Consider the following 24,559-nt stretch of genomic DNA (forward strand, 5'->3'; position numbering starts at 1 on the left):
GCACTGGCCGGTGTGCTTCTTCCATGTGGGCTTATTTGTTTCTGAGCGAGATGGCCGCTTGTTCACCTTCAAGCCTTTAAGACCCCAGACACTATCTCTTTTGATAGCCGGGCACCATCAGCTTTCTTCACCACATTCGCTTATGCACCCATTTGTCTTCAGCGATCCTATCATGGAGGTGTGCAGTCAATGATATGATTTTTTGTTCTTTGATGCCTGGTAACTGATCCCTTTGGGACCACTCGATCACACAGGCTGGTGTGTTCTTCCATGTGGACTTTGTTGCTTCTGAGCTAGATGGCCGCTTGTTTATCTTCAAGCCTTTAAGACCCCAGTCACTATCTCTTTTGATAGCCGGGCACCATCAGCTTTCTTCACCACATTTGCTTATGCACCCATTTGTCTTCAGCGATCCTATCATGGAGGTGTGCAGTCAATGATATGATTTTTTGTTTTTTGATGCCTGGTAACTGATCCCTTTGGGACCACTCGATCACACAGGCTGGTGTGTTCTTCCATGTGGACTTTGTTGCTTCTGAGCTAGATGGCCGCTTGTTTACCTTCAAGCCTTTAAGAGCCCAGTCACTATCTCTTTTGATAGCTGGGCACCATCAGCTTTCTTCACCACATTTACTTGTTCACCCACTTTGGCTCCAGCCGTTGTGTCGGGAGAGTGAGCATCATAGAGTTCCAAGAAAGACTATGATTTGCAGTCACGTTTAACTTACATCTATGCTTCTTTTAAAATGTAACAAACAGACAACAAAATAAAAACAAAGAAAAACTGTCAAAGTGATGCATGTACCCAGTTTTAAAAGTCAAAAATGCAAAAGAGTTCATGTCAATAACAAAATGAATATCTTGGTCTCTTTCCTATTCTTCCTCAGAAAACTATTTTCATCTCTTTTATTTAAAAATTTGTTTTCCCGTACAACTTTCCTCTAGTTGTTAAATGCTTCCTCCCCACCCACTGTCATGATCTCAATTCTACCTTCCAACTCCGGCTAGACCAGAGGATGTACACTGGTACAGATAGGAACTGGAAACACAGGGAATGGAGGGAGGATGATCCTTCAGGACCAGTGGTGAGAGTGGCAATACTGGGAGGGTGGAGCGAGGGTGGGGTTGAAAGGGGAACTGATTACAATGATCTACATATAACCTACTCCCTGGGGGACAGACAACAGAGAAGTGGGTGAAGGAAGATGTCAGAGAGTGTAAGATATGACAAAATAATAATAATAATAATGTATAAATTATCAAGGGTTCATGAGGGAAGGGGGTGGGGAGGGAGGGCTCAAGTAGAAAGCAAATGTTTTGAGAATGATGAGGGAAACAAATGTACTTGACGCAGAGGATGTATATATGGATTGTGATAAGAGTTGTACAAGCCCCCAAGAAAATGATTTAAAAATTGTTTTCTATCATTTTTAGTTCTTTATTCTGTTATCTGCCTACCTCTATGTTTTAAATTACTGGTATCTCTTCTAATCAGAAATTTTACATTTGTTGCCTTCCTATTGTAGAGGAGGAAGAGGTCTATTAGTCATTTTTTTCACTCCTTAATCCTACTTTGAACACAATACGATTATGTCACAAATTTTAGTTAAATCTATAACTCAGCATTTTTAAGTGTACTATGTAAATATTAAATATGTAAATATTATTCTTCTTTGCTGAGCCATGTAGCTCACAGTGATTACAATTCACTTTATATATAACAATTGCCATTTCTTGGAATTAATAATTGCTTTATTTTTCAATAAAGCTTACCTTAACTTGAATATCTAAATCTTTCCATACATTTTTGAAAACTTGTAAAATCTCTCTAAAACAATTGTATGCTTGGTAAATTCTGTTTAATTCTCTAATTCTCTGTCAATTCATTGATTTTTTCCCTTGGGTCTTCTTACTTCTTATTCCAATTGAAACTTGTTGCTTCTTTCTTTCTTTTTAAGCTTCTTAAGGCTGATATTCAGCTATTGTGCTAGGATTTTCTTTTTCACCATCCTGGAAATCCTCTTTCTTGGTTTTCTTTGTTGGACCCACTAATTCATTAATCTTAAAACTTCAATTTTCTTGACTTAATCCATTATTTTTGTGGCGCATATCCTCTGGTAGCTCCTGAGAAAGTGCATAGGAAGTAAAATTATCAGATTTTGCGTGCTTGAAAAGTAACACCTTGGGCTGTTAACAAGATCAGCAGTTCTAAACCACCAGCTGCTCCTCAGAAGGAAGACTAGTCTTTCTACTCCAGGAAAGAATTCCAGGCTCTGAAGTCCACATGGGGCAATTCTACTCTATCCTTTAGGGTCTCTGTGAGTCAGAATTGACTTGCTGCCAGGGAGCTTGCTTTTCAATCGGAAGAAGTTACAACCAGAAAGCTCCTTTGGAAGCAAGATGGCAGTACTTCGTTTCATGTACTTTGGACATGGTGTCAGGAGAGAGCTCTCACTGACATCTACTGATGCCGACTTATGGTAATCCTGTAGAGTAGGGAGAAGTGCCCCCTGTGAGTTTCTGAGACTGTAACTCATTAGAGAGTAGAAAGACCTGTCTTTCTCCCATGGAGTGACTGGTGGTTTCTAACTGTCCAATGTGTAAACATCAGCCCCTGAAAAACAGGACATGAAGCTTGGTAAAGTGAGGAAAAGCAAAAAACAAAAACAAAACAGAAGGAGGAGAAGAAACAAAGGCTGCAGAGCAAGATGGACTGACACAGAGGCAGCAACAATGGGCTTGAACACAACAATTATGAAGCTGGCACAGGAAGCAACTCTATGGCACTTAACAACAACTAGTTGAGAGTTCGGCCAAGTATATAAATCTAGGTTAAACATAATTTTATCAAAGCATTTTGAAGACATTATCACGTTGTCTCCTAGTTTTCACTGTTGATATTGAAAATGCCAATGTAATTCTGATTCCTGATCCTTTGACCCAAACATTTTTAATCTCTCCTCTAAATCTCCTGAACATCTTCTCTTTATTCCTGATGTTATGAAATTTCATGGCAATATCAACATCTTTGAAATATACCTTTACACTTTGCTATACATTGTTGGGGCCATTCAAACGAGACAATCTTTCCATCTGACAAATTTTCTTAAATTATTTGTTAACTTCTTCAACAGCATTTTCTTGGTTCTCACTGGAAATACTGTTAGTTGGCTACAAAATTGCTTGGGTTGATCTTTTAATTGTGTTCATATTAATTTTGCATTATCCATTTCTTCATGTTTCGTTTTGCTTCCTGGTATAGCTATATCTCATCAAGTTTATTTAATATTTTTGCTAAATTTAAACATTAGCTATCATACTTTGAATTTCTAAGAGTTCATTCTTGTCATTTTTTCTATTTTAATAGCATTTTCTCTTAGTTCACTGAAGACATCAATTGTAGTTTCTTTGATGTTTTCCCAATTTTGTCTATTTTTCCCATCATTCCTCCCCATCCCCCCTTTCTTTGTGTCAGACTATCAATTTTGTGTTGGAGACTTTCCTTAAAATTTGTTGATTGTGGTTTCCCAATCATATTAAAGAGTACAGTTATAAAAGGCAGATTTTTTGATGCTTTATGACCATGATAGGAATGTTGGCCAATGTATTAGGCCAGGTTGTCTAGAGAAACAAATCCAGTGATGCTCATCGGTGTATAGAAAGAGCAGCGTTCCAGTAGGCAGGAAGGCAGAGGGGATTATGACATCCAGGAGGTGTCTTCAGGCCGCAACTTGATTGACAGATTTGACTTCACCCCTAGCCAGGAATGTGTAGTTAACATAAACCCTACCTACCACAGCCACTGGATTACAGTCTAGGGCAATTGGCTAGCCAACTATGTATTTTTGGTTTAGCGTTCATTGTCAATATCTGTAGGGTAGCCATAATTATGGCAGAAATTTGGGAGCCACTTACAGGGAAGGAGATCATAATGAAATCATTCCTATCTTCTACTGCCTTAGTGTTCCAGCTCTGGAATGTTTCAGAATCAATTTAGCCTCTTTTCTGCAGGACTAGCACAGAGGATGTCTGGCTTTTCTAGGTAGAGGTGGAGGTATGTGACACCTAAGTGCCCCTTACATGGATTTTCAAACAACGCGCTACCTCAACCTCACTTCTGTAACATTTGTTGTTTCCAATTCCAAAGCTTTTCCATGGTTCTGAGGGGGTTCAAATATGTTCGTGCTCAACCGTATTTTTCTCTGCATGCATTTAGGTTTGACTGGCCTCCCCTCTGCTAAACTCAACATCAGTCCTGTACCAGCTTTTTATGTTCTTATTCCGTATGGCTCAATGTTAGAAATGTCTCCCTAGACCAATCAGAGCTGGAGCTTTAGCGTAGGTTTTGCTTCTCCTTGTTGTTTTGGAGTGATGTTTGAGAGGCAGAAGAGAGGGGGAAAAAGCCTTATGCTCACTATCTTTAGTCTGGAAGTCCAAGGAGAGTCAGGTAGAAGAAAGATTTACACACGATGTTCTTTTATTGGTGAGTTTGCCATAGTTCATCTATTAATTTTAGAAAGTATGTATTAAGTGCAAATATAACCTGGGTGGTTGAGAAAATGAACTTTGACGGCAACAGCTTTAAATTTACTTAAGCTTTGTAAATTGAGAATAATCAGTATCCCCACCTCAAAGGATTGCTGAGAGAATTAAATGAGCTAATAAAGGATTGCCATGATAATTAAATGAGTTAATACACCTAAAGAGCTGACAGCATCTAATAATTCTTCAATAAATATTAACTATTATTTTTACTATTATTATTCCTGTGAGCCAGGAACTCTTCGGGGGACATACCAACTTAAACCAAACTATCTGCTACCCAGTTGATTCTTATTCATAGATAAGTCATCAAAATAGGATTACAATCTTTCCTCTAATGAAGCGGAGCTAAAGGAACCCTAGTAGTGCTGTTGGCTAAGTGTCCCACTGCTAACTACAAGGTCAGTGGTTCAAACCCTCCAGCCACTCTGAGGGAGAAAAATTAGGCTTGTTTGTTCCTGTAAAGATTCGGAAATCTAACTATATCCTATAAAAGTATCAGAATCAACTCGAGGCATGCATGATGTGTACTGGAGCCCTCGTCGCATAGTGGATAAACACTGGGCCACAAACGGAAATATCAGTATATCAAACCCACACAGGAGCCAGCTATAGCAGGCTGCTTCTAGCAAGATCACAGCCTTGGAAATCCTATGGGGGAAATTCCTCTGTTTTATAGGGGCATTACTACTCAGAGAGGCAGGACAATAGGTCCTTTTGGTAAGGGTTTTGAGTCCCAAATTAAGACTCTAGTGTTTTTAGTCACTAATTTAAGACACGTGGAACTCACATTCTGCACTTCCAGATTATTGCAGCAGTTTTCAAACTGTGGGCTGCGACCCCTTTGGAGGTCAAATGACATAGGGGTCACTTGATTCATAACAGTAGCAAAATGGCAGTTATAATATAGCAACAAAAATTTTATGATTGGGGGGTCACCACAACATGAGGAGCGGTATGAGATGGTCGTGGCCTTAGGAAGGTTGAGAGCCACTGTGCTAGAACCTCGTGCTCCTCATTTGAATTATGAACATAATAGTAACTATCATACATTCATTGGTTCTTTGGTGCTAGACAGTATACATAACTTGATCCCATCGAATCATCTAACCAAGTGAACAGATTAGGTATTAATATCCTCATTAGATGGATAGGGAAAGTGAGCTTAAGATAACTCACTGGAAGTCATTCAGCTGCCATGTGGAAGAGTTAGAATTCCAAGCCAGACTGGACCATTCAACAACACATTAGGCTGCTTGTTTCCCCATACATGACACCATGCGTTGTGCCTAATGCTTTATTTGAGGAAAGTAACGTTACTAAGAGACTAATAATGTGATCTGAGTGATTTTTTTTTGATTTTTTTCTCTGATGTGAGAGCAATCAGGGCTTTTGCAGAATCCTTGGGGAAAAAATAATGAATTAATGAATCAGAATGGAGAGATTGTCGGGCAGAACACTAGTGACATATTTTCTAATTTGGTCTCAGAATGATTGGGCAGGACTATCACTTTGTGCTTTTATATAATTGGCACAAAGTAAACTTGTGGGATATGGTCTTGGTACTTCTTTCCTTTCATTGTATTGCCAATGGTTTACTTTCAATGAAATTCTCTTGGATTCAAATACTTGCTGCTGGGACATCCCCTTGGGATATATATTTTTCAAAACACAACCTTATTTGATTAAGCAAAGAAGAGCCTCTTGATTTCTTAGAAAGCCCAGAGGATCTTAAACTCTATACACCTATTGTTTTCCATCATCCTAAATGTGGGTGCTGGGCCAGAGGGATGCTGGGCTGAAGGGTATGTGGTTAGGGCTGAAACCCTCAAGAATGGGGTCAGAGCAGACTGTCAAAGAAAGCTCAAGTGGCTACTCTCTTTGTACCTCATTATGTAACAAATAGGGTAAGGTTCATGAACATCACATCAGACCTATTTTTTGATTTTCCTCCTCTTTCCCAACTTCAAGGGTTGAGATCATGCCTGTTCAGAGGTACCACCTCTATTAACAGTTCAGTTACCCTCTGGTTTCTTGATCTCTGCATGTCTGGTTTTGTGTTCAAAAGTAATTTTGCCATTTTGTCATGAGAGTTAAAAGCCAGACATAGTTCGATGCACACTTTTGAAGACAAATTTCTAGCTTTGTACCTTCTGAACTGATGATGATCAATGTGAGTTGAACAAATTCTAATATCACTGCTTCAGACCCGCACTTGGTTCCCTCCCCCTAAGTCTAGATATGGACACTGAACCACCAGCAGTAGTTTCAATGATCACTCATCCATCTCTTATCCATTTCTTTATTGAGTCCCCAGTGGTTTCATCATTCTGGACTATGATAGCAACATGTCAGACGGGAAGTTCTACGCAACTCGTACCGTCTTACTTCTCTGGGGCTGGAGTCAGAAAACAAGGCAGGTGCTTTTGGAGTGTGTCCTTCTTCCCTTAGCCCATCCTCTCCCTCTTCTCATTCCCATTATTTGCAGCAGCAGAAACTAGAAACCTGATATGACTGCTGCTCACAGAGTAGGCCTTCAACTTAGAGAAGCATCAATTCCCATTGCTGAAGGGCACACAAGGATACAAGAGGAAGACAAACCGCCTGGCACACATATCCAACCCCCCACAGTTGTGGCATCCAATCTTTTGCAGCTTAATACTGATTCTACAGCTAGTTCTTCCCTTGGCTTCAGGTTCTTCTCTGGCGTGCGCGCGTGTGTATGTGTGTGTGTTGTAGTGGAGGCTGAAGAACAGGCTTCAGGCTTCAGTCATCCTGGGGAGTTGCTGTCAGTCAGGCAGTTCTAACAGACACCAACCCAAGAACACAACAGTAAACATGGTCTGACCTGCTAAAAACCCAGAGGAACTGGTCAACTAAGACATGGGAGTGTTTTCTTGAAAGAGTTCTAACCTTTGCTTTGGGCTGTAGATAGATGCAGCCTCTTTCCCAGAAGGCTCTGTGCCTTTCAGAACAGAATGCTGGCATTCTCCTTGCTTTCAGTAGCTTTCTGCCCTGTGGTTCTTTTTTATTCATTTGTTTTACTTGTGTTGATTTTTATTTTCCACCTTCCACCCTTCTCTTGTCATAACCTTCCTATGCCCCAGAAAACAGGCAGAATCTTGCAGCAATCCTAAAGGCAATTAGGTTGGACGTGCACAGCAACACTCTGTTGTTGAATGGAAGTGGTACATACGAGATTGGGCTAGAGCAGAACCTGAAGGTACAAGTAAGCTGCATGAAGAAGTGGCCCAAATGCCCACTGTCTCCACTCCTGCCACATTACCTTCTTTCTCCCAGTCTGCACCTATGGCCTCCTGGCGAGTTCCTTATGAGAAGTTGATTGAGGAGCAGAAAATCCATGCTTGGTTTACGGATGGCTCTGCATGATATGCGGGTGCCACGCATAAGTGGACAGCAGCAGCACTACAGCCCCTCTCCGGGATCTCCCTAAAGGACAGTGGTGAAGGGAAATCCTCCCAATGGGCAGAACTTTGAGCTGTGTACCTGGCTGTTCAGTTTGCCTGAAAGGAGAAATGGCCAAATGTGGGACTGCATACTGATTTATGGGCTGTGGCCAGTGGCTTGGTTGGACGGTCAGGGAATTGGAAGAAGCATGATTGGAAAATTAGTGACAAGGAGGTGTGGGGAAGAGGTACATGGAGAGACCTCTCTGAATGGGCCAAGAAAGTACAGATAACCGTGTCTCACTCATGTGAATGCTCAGCAAAGGGTTACCTCTGAAGAGGAGGACTTTAACAAGTGGATAAAATAGCACGTGCTGTGGATAATAGTCCTCTTTCCTCTGCCACTCCTGTCATTGCCCAATGGGCACATGAGCAAAGTGGACATGGTGGCTGGGATGGAGGTTATGCATGGGCACAGCAACATGGACTTCCACTGACCAAGACTGACTTGGCCACTGCCACTGCTGAGTGCCCCATTTGCCAGCAGCAGAAACCAACCTTAAGTCCAAGATATGGGACCACTCCTCGGGGAGATCAACCAGCAACTTGGTGGCAGGTTGATTACATAGGACCACTTCCATCATGGAGGGGACAGCATTTTGTTCTTACTAGACTAGACACCTACTCTGGATATGGATTTTCCCTCCCTGCACGCAATGCTTCTGCCAAAACTACCATTCGTGGACTTACCGAATGCCTCATCCACTGGCGTGGCATCCCACATAGCATTGCTTCAGATCAATTAACTCACTTTACAGCAAATGAAGGGCAGTATTATGCCCTTGTGCATTGAATCCACTGGTTGTATCATGTTCCTCATCATCCTGAAGCTGCTGGCTTGATTGAACGATGGAATGGGCTCCTAAAGACACCATTACGGTGCCCGCTAGGTGGCAACACCTTGCGGGGCTGTGGCAATGTTCTCCAGGAGGCTGTATACACTCTAAACCAGTGGCCAATATGTGGTGCTGTGTCTCCAATAGCCAGAATTCAGGAGCCAAGGGGTGGAAGCTGGAGTGGCACCACTCACTATTACTCCTAGTGATCAACTTGCAGCATTTTTGCTTCCTGTCCCAGCAACCCTGTGTTCCTCAGGCCTGGAGGTCCTGATCCCGAAGGAAGTAATTCTCCCACCTGGAACCACAGCACGGATGCCACTGAACTGGCAGCTGAGAATGCCCCCTGGCCACTTTGGGCTTCTCATGGCTTTGGGTCAACAGGTCAGGAAGGGTGTCACTGTACTGAGTGGTATGATTGACCCTGATTACCAAGGAGAATATGGACTGGTGCTACATAATGGATGTAAAGAAGAACATGTCCGGAATCCAGGAGATCCCCTGGGCCATCTCTTAGAACTAACATGTCCTGTGATTAAAGTAAATGGTAAACTACAGCAATCTAATCCTTATAGGATATATAATGACCCAGACCCCTCAGTAATGAAGGTCTGGGTCACCCCACCATGCAAAGAACCACTGGCCAGGGGCAAAGGTAATACAGAATGGGTAGTGGAAGAAGGTAGTTCTACCTATCAGTTATGACCACGTGATCAATTGCAAAAGCACGGTTTGTGATTGTCAATATTTCTTTCTTATGAGATTATTGAATATCTTTCCTTTGTTCATGGACAATGTACCAGAAACAATTAGATTCAGTGTGTTTTCATTTGTATGTACAGTAGATGGATGATATTAGGTGTAAGTGTGATTTCATTAATGTCTGAAAATTATATATGGCTAAAGAATTGTGTACAGGTGCCAAGTTGGCAAGGGATATACTGAGATAGTTTCATTATGCCAACCTTGCCAATAGGAACATGTGGGATTAATCAGGTCACAGTTTGATTGCAGGGCAAATAGATAAATGGCTCAGCTAGGCCTACTCCCCTTCTCTTGCTCTGTGGTGATCGAAAGCATGTGGCTGCTTTAGCTAGTTCTCTGCCTCAACCTGTGAGCTACACTACCTGTAGACCAAGTCAACCAGTGGATCCTGTTGCTAGGGCTTGAGGCTCCTTCGAGACATGCTTCGCCAAGCTGTTGTGTGAACATTGCTGCTGGTGCATACATTGCTTGTGTTTGAGGCTGGTGGATCCTGTCACCTTGCATTGCTTGAGTTCGATATCCCATTCAGGTCAGCTTTGCTAAGCTACGAGGTACTTACTGTTGCTGAGCTATCCTGCTGTTTGCTGCCTGTGGGCAGACTCTGCCTGCCCTGCCCAAGGGAGGACTCCACTGTATGCTTCATTGACCTTGGACCCAGCAGCTCATGTCAATTGAAGAACTTTCAGTATATTAACTGTTCCATGAAAGTGAGTTGAGCTGAGCCTTCTGTACTGCTATGTGGGCTAAATAGCTGTTATATTCCTCTTTGCTGTATAAATCAATCAATCTATCTATCTATCTATCTAATCATAAGTTATGTTTCTCTAGAGAACCTTGCCTGACACACCTCTTTACATGAATTCAGTGTATGTTAGGAAATAATGTGTGGATGCCTTGGTGACAGCATCTATTCCTGACACCTATTTCAATATGGGGCATGTTAAGGTAGAGTGGCGAACAGAGATCATTGAATTTAAAACTTCTCACTGCCTATGCTGTCGAGTCAATGCTGATTCATAGTGACCCCTGTGGCCTTCCAAGACTAACTGTTTACGGGAATCAAAAGCCCTGTCTCTCTCCTTTGGAGCTGTTGGTCATTTTGAACTGCCAAGAATGTGAAGTGCATCCCAACTCATAACTACTACACCACCAGGGTCCCTTAGGAGACCAAAATATTACTTTTTCCTCTGACAGTAGTTATCTTCCGCTACCTGTGGCATGGTTTTATGGCCTGAGCAATTGGAAGAATGAAGTGACTATTAAAAAAAACCAAAACCAAAACAAAGTAGACTGTAGATGGAACAGAAGGACTTGAAGGGAAGCTTGGTAGCTTAATTTTTGATCTATTGAGTTTCCAGTAGCTATCCCAATAGATATCAAAGTAGAAAGTTGAATTTATATGTTTAGGATTCAGGAGAGAAATTTGAGCTGGAAATACAGACCTGAGGTTTATAGGCATTTAAAATGACGTGGCATTTAAGCCATGAAACCAGAAGAGATAACCAGTATAGATAGAGAAGGCTGTCCGGAAGTGAGCCTTTGAGCATTCCAATGTTTAGAGATTAAGAAGATGAATAACCCATACATAGTCAATCAAAACATGCCTCTAAGCTAACTCTGGTACCTGAACTACACCAGAAGCTAGACAACTCCACAGATGTTCACAACTTGGGCCCCATGGACTATCCAGTACAATCAAGAATACTGAAGTAGAAGACAGATTTGGCATCTAAAATAACCCAGACAGATCACTTAACTTCCCCGGGTCTCATTTTCCAATCTATAAAGTAAGTTAGACCAGATGACTTCCAGTATTCATGACTCTGAATCCTCATTTTATTGAGGAAACCCCCAATACTCAGAGAGGGCATGCATTAAGTGGTGTTGTCTAGAGAAACAAAACCAGTGATATAAAATCTAATAACCACAGGATAAAAGGGATGCACTTGACCAAGCATCTGCCATTAGGAACCAACTACTGGGGTCCTCCTGTGAGTTCGGCTACACTGTTGGTTGGAACCCCTGCGTGCTCCTGGGAAGCTAGTGATTCCTGGATTCCCAACCTGAAGTATTTTTGACACCCTTCAGTATTCAAACATGCAGTCAAGGTTCACAGCCCTCTGCTCGACATTTGCAAGCCATGACAATGTCTTGCCAGCCATCACATCTGTCTGTATCCTTGACAATTATTTCTGTCAGAAAAGTGATCCTTTCAATGTAAGCCCTTTTATTCAGATGAAAGTTGCTATAGGATGACAGCTTTCTGCTGTTTGATGCTGTCAAGTTGGTTCTGATCCATAGTGAACCTATGCTCAACAGAATGAAAAACAGCTTGGTCCCGGGTTATCCTCGTCATCGTTCTTATGCTTGAGCTTATCTGCAGAGGGCTCATCTTCCATTGGATATTATTCCATGACTAGTCAAAAGGTTTTTACTGGACAATTTTTTCAGAAGTAGATTGTCTTCATTGGCAACCTATCCACCATGAGTGACCCTCCCAACATTTGAAATACCAGTCACATAGCTTCCAGCATCAGGGCTACACTCAAACCACCTCAGTGTGACAAACTGACAGACAAGTGGTGGGATAAAATTCTAGACCCTGTGAAACCAAAATACCAAATATCACCTTTCTCTGAAACCCAGGAAGATGGCATGACCAAAGTTTTCTTTAGTTTCACCCTAGCAGTGAAATGCCGCAGGATCCTATGGAGCCATGGGAGTGGCCAGAGTGGTGAGGATGGGGAATTGTTTATTTTTCCTCCTTACCTTCTTGGGCAAAAAGAAGATATCAGAATTGTTCCAAAAAGAAGCCTATGACATCAACGAATGCTCTACACACATACTATTGCTTTTATTATATTTCTTTAGCAGGTGTCATCAGGCTGCCCACTGTAGCTCCCACACTGCTTCACAGTGGCGTGTCACCACAGCTTTGTCACTCTGAACACCAACTAGACAAAGCGTTGCTGCATTAAAACTTACACACTCTCTGTTTACTACAATATTCAACTCCTTACTTGTGGGTGTATCTAGGTCAGTGGATGTGTTTGTGTGTGCGCAATTGAAATCTAGTGTTCACTTTCTCTGGGCAGCATTTGCCTAAGAGAGCATCCCTTTAAGCCCAAACAGGGTACAGACACGAACTGTGAAGACACATTATTTGCAATCTTGTCACCCATCTAGTAGTGACAGCAAAACAATTTTATCATGCATAATGGGCCTGTAATTAACCTGGTAAATTTCCTTTGAGCTCTTCTTGTCTATCCCCTACTTATTTTTCTATTGTCCTTTATAACTCTAAATCACTTTCTTGGTTTCAGAGCATAAAAATATATTGTGTATCACTTGGTTGGCTCATAAAATTGTCATATTTGATATACTTAAAGATGTGAAGGCCTGGAGGAGAAAAACAGAACAATTCAGGAGAGAAACCAAGCAAGTCCTTAGAAACATTTTTTTCTTCCTTTGGGTCTTCATAGCTCTAGTCCACTCCGACGCACAGCCAATAAGAATGAACACAGGCTTGGAATGCACCCTGAGATCGCCCTTGGGCAGCTGAGGCTTAAGATAATTGTAATTTTTAAAAATAGGTATCACCGTTGTTTGGAACCATCTACAATTCAATTTACTTTATCGCACAAGCCATGAATAATACTATGAACGAAAATGGATGGTCTAGTGCTGCCAGCCTGGTCCAGCATTCCAGAAACATGCACTTCTATGGATTCAACCAATTAATAAGAACCGATTCCAATGGGAATGGAATTTCTGAATATGTAATTCTGGACACCCACTGGAAAGAGTGGGAACTTCATAGCACGTACACTGTGGATGTAGAAATGGAGCTGCTACGATTTGGAGGGACCCCTATTCACTTCCCCGGGGGCAGGCCCCCTCGAGCAGATGCGAAATGCTGGTTTGCAGAAGAGAAGATCTGCCGAGGAGGTAAGAAATGCGAACTCACTGGTAACCAATTGGGTTCAGGTTGGGTGACCAGCAAACCTCTTTTGGGGAAGGCAAAATTTCTTATGGAACTACTCATGAAATTAATCATTTGCATCCAGATCACATGAACCAAACTGTTGGTACACTATCCAGTTCATTTAAAATAAGGAGACATGAGAGATACTTTGCAACCTTGATTAATAATCCACATTTAAAAAAACCCAACTGGTTTTTGGAACCAGCTCATTCTCCCCGCCGCCCACCCCCCTGTCAAAAAAGTTACTCTATTAAGAGGAAAGCATCACCTTTCCCTTTCATCTTGCATAGGCTCTAACCTGAGATCATTTCCTCTGCTGTAAAGATCACTCGCCCTTCTCCTGGATGTATCTAAATCCTCCCAATGAAGCCCCAGCACCACAAACTACTCCTTCTCTCTGCACTCCTATTGAATTAAAAAGCTCTACCACACAACTTACGCAAAATTGCTTTTCTATTGTTGCTTGTGTATTGATTGTTTCCCTCCAAATAGACTGCTCCTTGAGGGCAGGGGCTACAGCTCATCATTCTTATGTCTCCTCTCCTTCCAAACTGCCCAATACGACAGGCACATAGCAAACACAGTTTGACTGACTGACGGAACTCCTCTTGCTGGCTTTGGAGGAGAAACTTCATCAGTCTCTGAGGGCCAGAGGGGAACTTTGGAAAGATCTATATTATTCATATGCAGGCACCTAGCACACCCTTCCAAATTCAAATGCATCTGTGTGAAATAGGCTTTGATTTCTATTTTGCTGCTACAGGACATACCCAATTATCTCTTCACTCACATCATTATTTATTTTCCCCTGGGGTCATAGTCACCTAGTCAACTCTTTTGTTTCTCGATTCTCAGAGTCAATTTGCATGTTGATGAAAATACTGATCATCAAAACCAGACTTGCTCTTGAAAGTCAAGTGCTATGGTCTTCATGCTGAATTCAACAGAGTCTCTAGGGAAGCGGTTCTCAACCTGTGGGTCTCAACCCCATTGGGGGTCAAATGACCCTTTCACAGGGGTCGTCCTATTCATCATAACAGTAGCAAAATTACAGTTGTGAAGTAGTAATGAAAATAATTTTATGGTTGGGTGTCACCACAACATGAGGAACGGAATGAAAGGGTCGTGACATTAGGCAGGTTGAGAACCACTGCTCTAGGGTCTTGAAAAGTAAAGGGAAAAGGTCTTTGGTTTTATGAAGGCAAAATAATACTTAGCCTTCACAGGTGACATAACATATTTATTCTCAAGAACCGATTGCTGTCCAACTTGAAATTAAGGTACTCAACGTTTTCCATTTGTGGCCTTTTTCTTCCAAAGAAACACCCAGGTCAGCCTTCATTGGCGGTGATTTGTTATTGTCAGAGTGGTGAGTGTTTTTTTTCTTCAGAACTGCGAAATTGCTTTCTGTGTCCATAAACTCAGCAAGACAGACTGCTCTGGAGAAAAATGGAATTAGGTGAGGTAGATGTGGCTTTATTTTAGAGTTACCAGTAAGCACGAGGAGTTACTTTGTGATGCCCTTTATTTACTGCCTCTCTCTGATAATGCCATTCTTCCTCTTCTTCTTGCTCTCTGCAGGCATTGACCCGGTATTTACTGTGACGGTCTGCTTTGCTTTGCTTATAGCCCTGCTGTCCATTAATGGATTTGCTTACTTTATAAGGTACACTTTTTTCTGTTCTTTTTACATATAAAAACGTACGAGTTCATAATTGCCTTGTCAATATTGATTTCTAGGAAGTCATGTTTCAGTACAATTGCCTTATTACATGATCCACTGAATTTCTTTTTTCCATAGTGCTTTACCATCCCTATCTCCCCATTTAGAGTGAAGTGTTTTCATAATGCCAAGAATAACCTCCTCAGCTGTGTTGTCAATGTTGCTGCCCATTAGTAGATCTGGTTCTCACAAAATGATGAAATACAAAAATGAGCGCTTTCAGGCCTGTTTGCTTTCTAGCTCCCTATCTGTGCTCCCTTTTCCATGGGCAGACTTTCTCTAACCACCTTCTTTCTGAAACGGCATGGACTTGGGCTTGTGGGGAATGCAGTAAAGCTATTAGTGTGTTCTAAGAATTAGGCAGACTGTGGCTAGAATCCTAACTTTAAGAATAAGGACAGTAACCTCAAAGACGGTACCAAACCCAAAACATGAACTCACTTACATCAAGTTGATTCCAACTCAGAGCAACCGTATAGGACAGTGTAGAATTGCCCCTTTTGCATTCTGGGGCTGTAACTCTTTACAGGGATGGAAAGCTTTATCTTTCACCTTTGAGGCCCCTGGTGGGTTCATGCTACTGACCCTGAGGTTAGCAGCCCAATGAGTAACAACTAATGCACCAAGGCTCCTTTTTATGGATTACGAGGGGCATTCAATAAACCAAAGTACCTATAACAGTACTTAACTCATATTAGGTGCTCAGCAAATCTCAATCTTTTCCTATGTACATAAGACTCTTCTGTTACTTGCAGGGAGTCCGGGATCTTTGCCTTTTTTTCTCAGAGTCCCATTCTGTCTTTTGACTGTCTGCTCTTGGGCAAAATATGAGTGCTGGTGGCATAGTGGCTACACACTGGGTTGCTAACTTCAAGGTAAGCAGTTTAAAACCACTAACCACTCATCAGAAGAAATATGAGGCTTTCTACTCTGGTAAAGATTTACAGTCTTGGAAACCCATAGGGGAAGTTCTACCCTGCCCTTTAGGGTTGCTGTGAGTCGACATAGACTCAATGGCAGTGGCTTTTTTTTTGGCCCATGGACAACAGCTACTGTATTTAACCATCATCATGATCCTGGAGCCCTGGCATCGTAGTGGTTATGTGTTGGGCTGAGATATGGAAGGTCATCAGTTTTAAACCACCAGCATGCCCTGAGGGAGAGAGATGGGTCTTCCTAGCCAGGTAACATTTACAGTCTCAGAAACTCACAGGGGTAGTTCTACCCTGCCCTATAGAGTCGCTTTGGGTCAGCATTGATGACAGTAAGGGTTTCTTTTTCCTTTTTAATTATCATCATCATCCTGTCTTTGTCTTATTCTTTCAGGTCCCATAGTAGGTGATCAATGAATCTGAGGCCCTATTTCAGGATTGGGGAAAATGGCTGAAGATGATTTGACACCCCTTTGGGGTAATCTTTGTATTTTAATAGTTTAACTGTATAAATTTATTTGGAAGAGTGAAAAATATAATCAATCTTAACCCTCCCAATTTACCCCTTCCCTCCTACAAACTACATCTTCATCCCTTTTTTTTTTTTTTTTGTAAAGTTGCTCATACACTAATAGGGGATGGATTTGGGCCATTTTGGCAAGTTCCAAGGAAGAATGCCTAGAGAGTCCAGCTGTGTAACCTTGGACAATTTTCTTAACTTCTCTTGGCCATCATTTTCTCAATTGAAGATATTGGAATAGATGAGGTTTTTTTTACTGTTTTAAAAAGTTTTATTTAATTTAAAAAATCATTTTATTGGGGCTCGTACAATTCTTATCACAATCCATACATACATCCACTGTGTCAAGCACATATGTGCATTTGATACCATCATCATTCTCAAAACATTTGCTTTCTACTTGAGTCCTTAATATCCGCTCCTCATCTTTTCCCTGGATTAAATGAGTTTCAATGGCCCTTCCAGCTCCAATATTCCAATGATCTTGTGAAATTTTAGATGAAAATCATGACAAGTGTTACAATATGCTGGCATGTCAGTGAGAAACCATAATTATTTAACATCCCCAGTATTTGAAACTTAATAAAGTCACACAGCTTATGAAGTATTGAAACACATTTGATAAACATGTTAGTTTAAGGAAGTTTTCCTTTTTAAATGCTGTGATCATGACATAACAACATATCACTGTTGAAGACAGAATGTTAATGTTTTCAACTTATCTGTTGCCAAAAAAGAAAGTACTTAATTAACATCATTAGATATCTAGAAAACAAGAAACTCTGTTCAATCACAAATCTCTCTACAGAGAGATGTGAGGCTTACTAGGGTTTGTCCACCTAATACCAAAATGTCCCACACAACCCTCACAAATAGTGCCGTGCCGTTGTTTATGCTGCTTGCCACTTCCACAAATCACTGGTTTCAATGAGACCTTGCATGCAATGGACTGCTTCCTTAGACACTGATTGAGCCAAGTTTCCAGTGCTTTAGAAGGGAAGGAAACAATGGGAGGGGGAGCGTTTGTTTGGAGCTTGTGGGCAGAAGGAAAAAGAAAACATAAGGGGAAAAAAGGGTGCGTGAGGGCCATGATTAGGGGGGAACGTGATTGTGGAGGAAAATGCAGTGGAGATGATACCTCAAGTGGCCATAGAAAACTCAGGGATGGGAGAGAGGCGCATCATTTCCTAGATTCATTTGGTTCTTGATTCTTCAACTAACAAAGCACAAAAGATGCCCCCTCGCATGGCTGCAATCAGAAGAACCCAACAGCTGCCAAGTTTCTGTAATAGAGGGTGATTACTTTGCCGGGGACTAGCTCTGTTCCTTCATTTTCTGTGTGTTTTGATTGTTTAGCTTTTCTTTCAGGAAGACAGGCATGCAAAACCAAACTACCCCCAAATAAAGGATTCTTTGAACTGCCTTTTCTCCCCTCCTCCGAATTAGATTGTATTTCCTTTCCATGAAGCCCTCTGGGTTTTGTAATACTAATGATGAAAATGATAATAATAAGCTCTTAGACTTTCATTGTGCTTCATGCTTTTCAGAGCACTCTCACATACATTATCTCATTTGATTTTCGAAACAACTCCCTAAGACGCATAATGTAAAGATCAGTATGTGGCTAAACAGATAAGGACACTGAGCAATGAAGGGGTTAAATTACTTACCCAAAGTCACGTGGCTGATTAATGATTGAACCTGTACGACACCCCATGTCTCTGGACTGAGAGTCCAGTGCTAGACTGCATTCTGTAGCCTGATTATTTTTACAGGTGCGCCTGCTTTAGGCCAATTCATTACACATAGGAAACAGGTAAGTTGAGGAGCGATGAGTTCCTTTGCCAGATTCATGTGCTCTACCCAAGCATTCACTACAGGGCTCTTTTAATTGTCTCTGCAGGGCAGCAACTCCCCCAGTGACAAGGGACGCATTTGTTGGCAGACGATTAGAAACACATTAATTGTTTGTTTACAAATCAGTGGAATCGCTTTGAAAACCTGACTCGATTGCTGGTACTTAAAGCTACAGTGCCATTGTAAATTTCTCTTAGAGCAATTTGACAAAGTATTTTGATTCAGCGGTTGATTTCCCCACTCTGGCTTTAATACATTCCATGCAGTCACCATTATGGGGTTAGAAAAAAGTCAAGACCAACTGGAGCTGTCAGAAAGGCCCACAAGACCAAATAGAACAAAATGCCTACATGGACTGATCCAAGGTTTCCCCGGGTTCTCAAGTTTCCTCCTCAGCTCAACCTACCTGGCGGTGTGTGCAGACATCCTAATCTTCTATGTATCTAGTAATTGATTTGCAGAAAGTAATTACATTCTCTGCAAATTAATGAACACGTTTGGAAAGAATTAGGTTTAAACTGTGTCTGTCTAATGCTCAAACAAGAGCCCAATTCAGTAAAAGAAAAAAAAAACAGTCCACTTGTTTGGAATCATGTAGACAAAGGAAACAGCGGATTTAATTTTTCCACTTTTCAAGCTGTTGCTTTGGCAACGCATATATGCAACTTTGGAAGATAAGTGGCTTTATGGGCTGAAATCTGGACCCACAGCCAGAAACCAAGGATTTGATTTTAGCACTGCCTCAGGCTAAGGGATCTCGCTCAATTTGCTTAATTTTGTTTTGTTTCTTTAATGTATTTGTGTGTGTGTGTGTGTGTATCTATATAAATGGAGATGAATGATTCTTGGTCTTGGTCTTGTGAGGAAAAGTACAGTGGCATACCAGAAAGGCTGTTGGACTCTTCAAATTAATTCAGAGAAGTGATTTTGAATGTGCCATGATGTGGGATCACCTTTGTGTTAGTTTGAGAGATCCTCTCTTGTGGAACTTTCATCCTTACTGATGAATGCCTCTTCAAGCATACTGTTGTTTTCATCTTTTGGTCTTTGCAAAGCTGCAAGATGTGGGGGTCACAGTTGTTGTTTCTGTTTGCTGTGGGTGTTACAGTAACGATCCATGTATGACTATCCTCCCAATTCCCCTGGATTCTTGAACTTATCGTTTAATGAAAATCAACTTGAGGTTTGCAAAATGGAGTCCTGGAGGTACCATGGTGTAGTTAAGTACTTGACTGCTAACAGAAAGGCAGATAGTTGGAACCCACGAGGTAGCAGCCGGTTTCCTTACAGAATTACAGACTTGTGAATGCTGGATAGGGCGGTTCTCCTCTGTCCTGATAGGGTGGTTGTGAGTTGAAGTTGATGTAATGGCGGTAGGTTTGGTTTAGTTCAGGGGAGTGGCAAAACACCTAGTCCCCGCAGCATTATGGTAATATGTTTGTTTCAGGCGCCGTATAAATAAAACCCAGTTGATCAAAGAACCCAACCGAATTCTACTGACTCTGGAGGATGTTACGTTTATAAATCCCCATTTGGGCAGTAAGGTAAGTAGCAGCTCTTTCTTTTGTTACACTGTCCATTGTGGTAGCTGTAATCTAACAATGCCTGTTGCGCACTTGACATGTGGCCAATTGAGATGTACTTTGAGAGCAAACACATACTGGGTTTTCAACGACTTAGTCTAAAATACATAAACTATTTCACTGATTTTAAATATTAGTAGCCTGTTGACATTACTTTTCAGATACATTGGGTTCAATGAAATACATTATTAAAACTAATTGCATTTTGAAATTATTTTAATGTGACTACGATTGTTATTAGGTGGCATCAAATTGGTTCGTTCTCATAGTTACCCGATGTACAACAGAACAACACACTGCCTGGTTCTGCACCCTCCGGTGCAGTTCTGGCCATGTGTGAGCCCATTTTGTCCATTCATCTCATTAGCAGTCTTCCTCTTTTTGTGGACTATGCATGATGTCTTGCTCCAGTGACTGTTGCCTCCTGGTTATTTCTCCAAAGCATGTGAGATGAACGCTCACCACCCTTGCTTCTAAGGAGCGTTTTGGTTATAGCAGCATAGTTAAACCATATGAGTTTCTGATTCAAAATGGCCAATATACCAGTCCATTTCAGCTGACTAATGCCTAGATTATTGATATTTGTATGTTCCACTTCATTTTTTGATTGTTCCACTTTCCTAGATTCATACTTGGTATATTCCAAATTCCAACTCTTGATTAGCGTTTGCAGCTGTTTCTTCTCATTTTTAGTAGCTCCCCATGAGCAACTGAAGCTCTTGAAGGCTTTGCTCCCACAGGCTTGACTCTATTGATGTCATTATGACCGACTCTATTTTGAGAAGGTTACTTTTCATTCTACTTCCTCAGTCGTCATATTTTAAGTGTCTTTTGACCTGAGGGGCTCGGCTCATCTCCTGGCACTCTCTCTCTAACGATGCTGTGCTTCTGTTCACTGGGTTTTCAGTAACTGGCAGTGTTTCCATTATATCTATAGTTTTTCAGTGGCTAATTCCTCTGAAATGGACAACTTATTCAGTCTTCCTAGACTGTTCTTAGTCTGAAAGCTCTGCTGAAACCTGTTCACTTTGGGTGGCCCTGCTGGCATTGGCAATACCAGTGACATTGCTTCCAGCATCACAGCAACACATAATCCACCACAGTGGGACAAACTGACAGAGAAGTGGTGACTTGTGCCATCAAATTGATTCTGACTCATAGTGACCCTATGTACAACAAAACGAAATCCTTCCCAGTCCTTAGCCATGATTACAACTGATGCTCTCTTTGAGCCCATTGTTTCAACAAGATGTCAATTCATATTGCTGAGAACCTTTCTCTTTTCCAGTGACTCTCTACTTTACCCAGCATGATGTGATGTCTTTTTCCAGGGCCTGTTCTCTGGTGATAACATGTACAAAATAATGAGCATACTGGCTGTATGTCCTCCAAAGGAGAATTATTTCTTTTTCTGCCTCTCTCTCATGGCTATCAAGTCAATGCCGGCTCACATGGACCATATAGGAAAGGGTAGAATTGCCCCTGGGAATTTCCAAGGCCATAAATCTTTACTGGAGCAGAAAGTTCTGTCTTTATTCCATGGAGAGGATATTGGTTTTAAACTGCTTACCTTGCAGGTCATAGCCCAACTTGTAACCACTACACCACCAGGGCTCCTGTTCACATGGCAGTCCATGATAATTTCTATAATCATCACCAAAATCATAATTCAAATGTATCAATTCTTTGGTTCTTTTCCTTATTCATTGTCCAACTTTCATTTGAAAATGGGATGATTGAAAATACCGTGATTTGGGTCAGGTATACCTTGGTCCACAAAGTAACATCCTTTCTCTTTAACACTTTAAAGAGCCTTATTTGGGAGATTTGCCCAATGCATCCATCCATTGATTATTTGACTGCTGCTCCCTTGAGTGTTGATTGTGTATTCAAGTAAGATAAAATCCTTTACAACTTCACTATTGTCACATTTATCTGGATGCTCTCTATTGGTACAGTTGTGAGGATTTTTGTTTACATTGAGTTGCAATCCATACTGAAGACAGCCATCTTTGATTTTCATAAAAAATTATGTCAAGCTCTCTCTTTCAGCAAGCGAGGTTGTTTCATCTGCTTATCACCGGTTGATAATAAACTATCCTTCAATCCTGATATCAGGTTCTTTTTTCATATAGATCAGATTCTTATGCTCATCGTATTGATTTAATCAGTATGGTGAAAGGACACAACCTTGATATACAGCTTTCCTGATTTAAACCATGCAGTAGTACTTGTTCTGTTCAAACAACTGCCTCTTGGTCTATGTACAGATTCCACAGGAGCCTAATGAAGTGTTATGGAATTCTCATTTTTCTTAAAGTTAGCCATAGCTTGTTATGATCCACATAGTTGAATGCCTTTGCATAATCCAATAGCGAACGAATGAATAAATAACTAAATATATTTTTGGTATTCTCTGCTGTCAGCCAAGAACAATCAGATATTGGCAATGATATCCCACATTTCACATCTCTTCTGAATCGGACTGGTATTTTTAAAATCATTTTGTAGAACTCTTATCACAATCCATCCATCCATTGTGTCAAGCACATTTGTACATTTGTTGCCATCATCATTCTTTTAAAAATCATTTTATTAGGGGCTCATACAACTCTTATCACAGTCCATACATACACCAATTGTGTAAAGCACATCTGTACATTCATTGCCCTCATCATTCTCAAAACATTTGCTCTCCACTTAAGACCCTGGCATCAGCTCCTCATTTTCCCCCATCCCTCCCAACTCTCCCCTCCCTCATGAGCCCTTGATAATTTATAAATAATTATTTTGTCATATCTTGCCCTGTCCAATATCTCCCTTCACTCACTTTTCTGTTTTCCGTCCCAGGGAGGAGGCCACATGTAATCGGTTCCCTCTTTCCAACCCACCCTCCCTCCGCCCTCCCAGTATCGCCCCTCACAGCCCTGGTCCTGAAGGGATCCTCCGCCCTAGATTCCCTGTGTTTCCAGTCCCTGTCTGTACCAGTGTACATCCTCTGGTCCAGCCAGATTTGTAATTTGTAGAATTTGGATCATGATAGTAGGGGGGAGGAAGCATTCAAGAGCTAGAGGAAAGTTTTATGCTTCATCATTGCTACACTGCACCCTGACTGGCTCGTCTCTTCCACACAACCCTTCTGCAAGGTGATGTCCCATTCCCGACGGATGGGCCCTGGGTCCTCAATATGCTTCCCCCCTCATTCACAATGATATGATTTCTTGTTCTTTGATGCCTGATATCTGTGTTTCCAGTGGCTGGCAAATGCACTCCAGTCATCATTCTCAAAACATTTTCTTTCTACTTGAGCCCTTGGTATCAACTCCTCATTTGTCCCCTCCCTCCCTTCCTCCCTCCCCCTCCCCCTCCCTCCCAGCCTCGATAATTTATAAATTATTATGATTTGTTCATGTCTTACTCTGTCCAATGTCTTCCTTCACCCGCTTTTCTGTTGTCCATCCCCTAGGGAGGGGTTTATATGTAGATCCTTGTGATTGGTTCCCCCTTTCTCCCCCACCTTCCCCTTCCCCTCCTGGTATCACTACTCTCATGATTGGTCCTGAGGGGTTTATCTATCCTGGATTCCCTGTGTTTCCAGCTCTTATCTGTACTGGTGTACATCCTCTGGTCTAGCCAGATTTGTGAGGTAGAATTGGGATCATGATAGTGTGTGTGTGGGGGGGCACATTAAAGAACTAGAGGAAAGTAGTATGTTTCATTGGTGCTGTACTGCACCCTGACTGGCTTGTCTCCTCCCCTCAGCCCTTCTGTAAGAGGATGTCCAGTTGCCTACAGATGGGCTTTGGGTCTCCACTCCACACACTTCCTCATTCACAATGATATGATTCTTTGTTCTTTGATATCTGATACCTGATCCTATTGACACCTTGCAATCATACAGGCTGGTGTACTTCTCCAATGTGGGCTTTGTTGCTTCTCAGCTAGATGGCTGCTTGTTCACCTTCAAGCCTTGAAGACCCCAGACGCTATCTTTTTTTAATAGGCAGGCACCATCATCTTTTTCCACCACATTTTCTTATGCATCCACATTGTCTTCAGCGATCGTGTCACGAAGATGAACATTATGGAATGCCAGTTTAATAGAACAAAGTGTTCTTGCATTGAGGGAGTACCTGAGTAGAGTGGGCTGATATTTCTGACATTTTCTGTTGATATATTGCTGCAGCCATTTTAAAATTATCTTCAACAATTTTACTTGCATGTGATATTAATTATATTATTTGAGAATTTATGCATTTTATTGGGTAATCTTTCTTTGTAATGAGCACAAATATGAAATCTTCCTGTTTTCTTTGTGGGAATATCCATTCCACCCTATGTGTTAGTCT

The 24,559-nt window shown here is 41.5% G+C and overlaps 1 protein-coding gene across 1 annotated transcript in view; it reads left to right on the forward strand.

Moving 5' to 3' along the window:
• Positions 1-24,559, forward strand: part of GUCY2F (guanylate cyclase 2F, retinal) — a 133,488-nt gene that overhangs the window by 21,815 nt on the left and 87,114 nt on the right. The window contains exons 3-5 of the mRNA XM_075539225.1: positions 13,204-13,558; positions 15,177-15,261; positions 20,075-20,171. Coding sequence (XP_075395340.1) covers positions 13,204-13,558; positions 15,177-15,261; positions 20,075-20,171 — 537 coding nt within the window. The remainder of the gene's footprint in view (positions 1-13,203; positions 13,559-15,176; positions 15,262-20,074; positions 20,172-24,559) is intronic.

This window comes from Tenrec ecaudatus, chromosome X (genome assembly GCF_050624435.1).
Source record: "Tenrec ecaudatus isolate mTenEca1 chromosome X, mTenEca1.hap1, whole genome shotgun sequence".
NCBI classification, from domain to species: domain Eukaryota; kingdom Metazoa; phylum Chordata; class Mammalia; order Afrosoricida; family Tenrecidae; genus Tenrec; species Tenrec ecaudatus.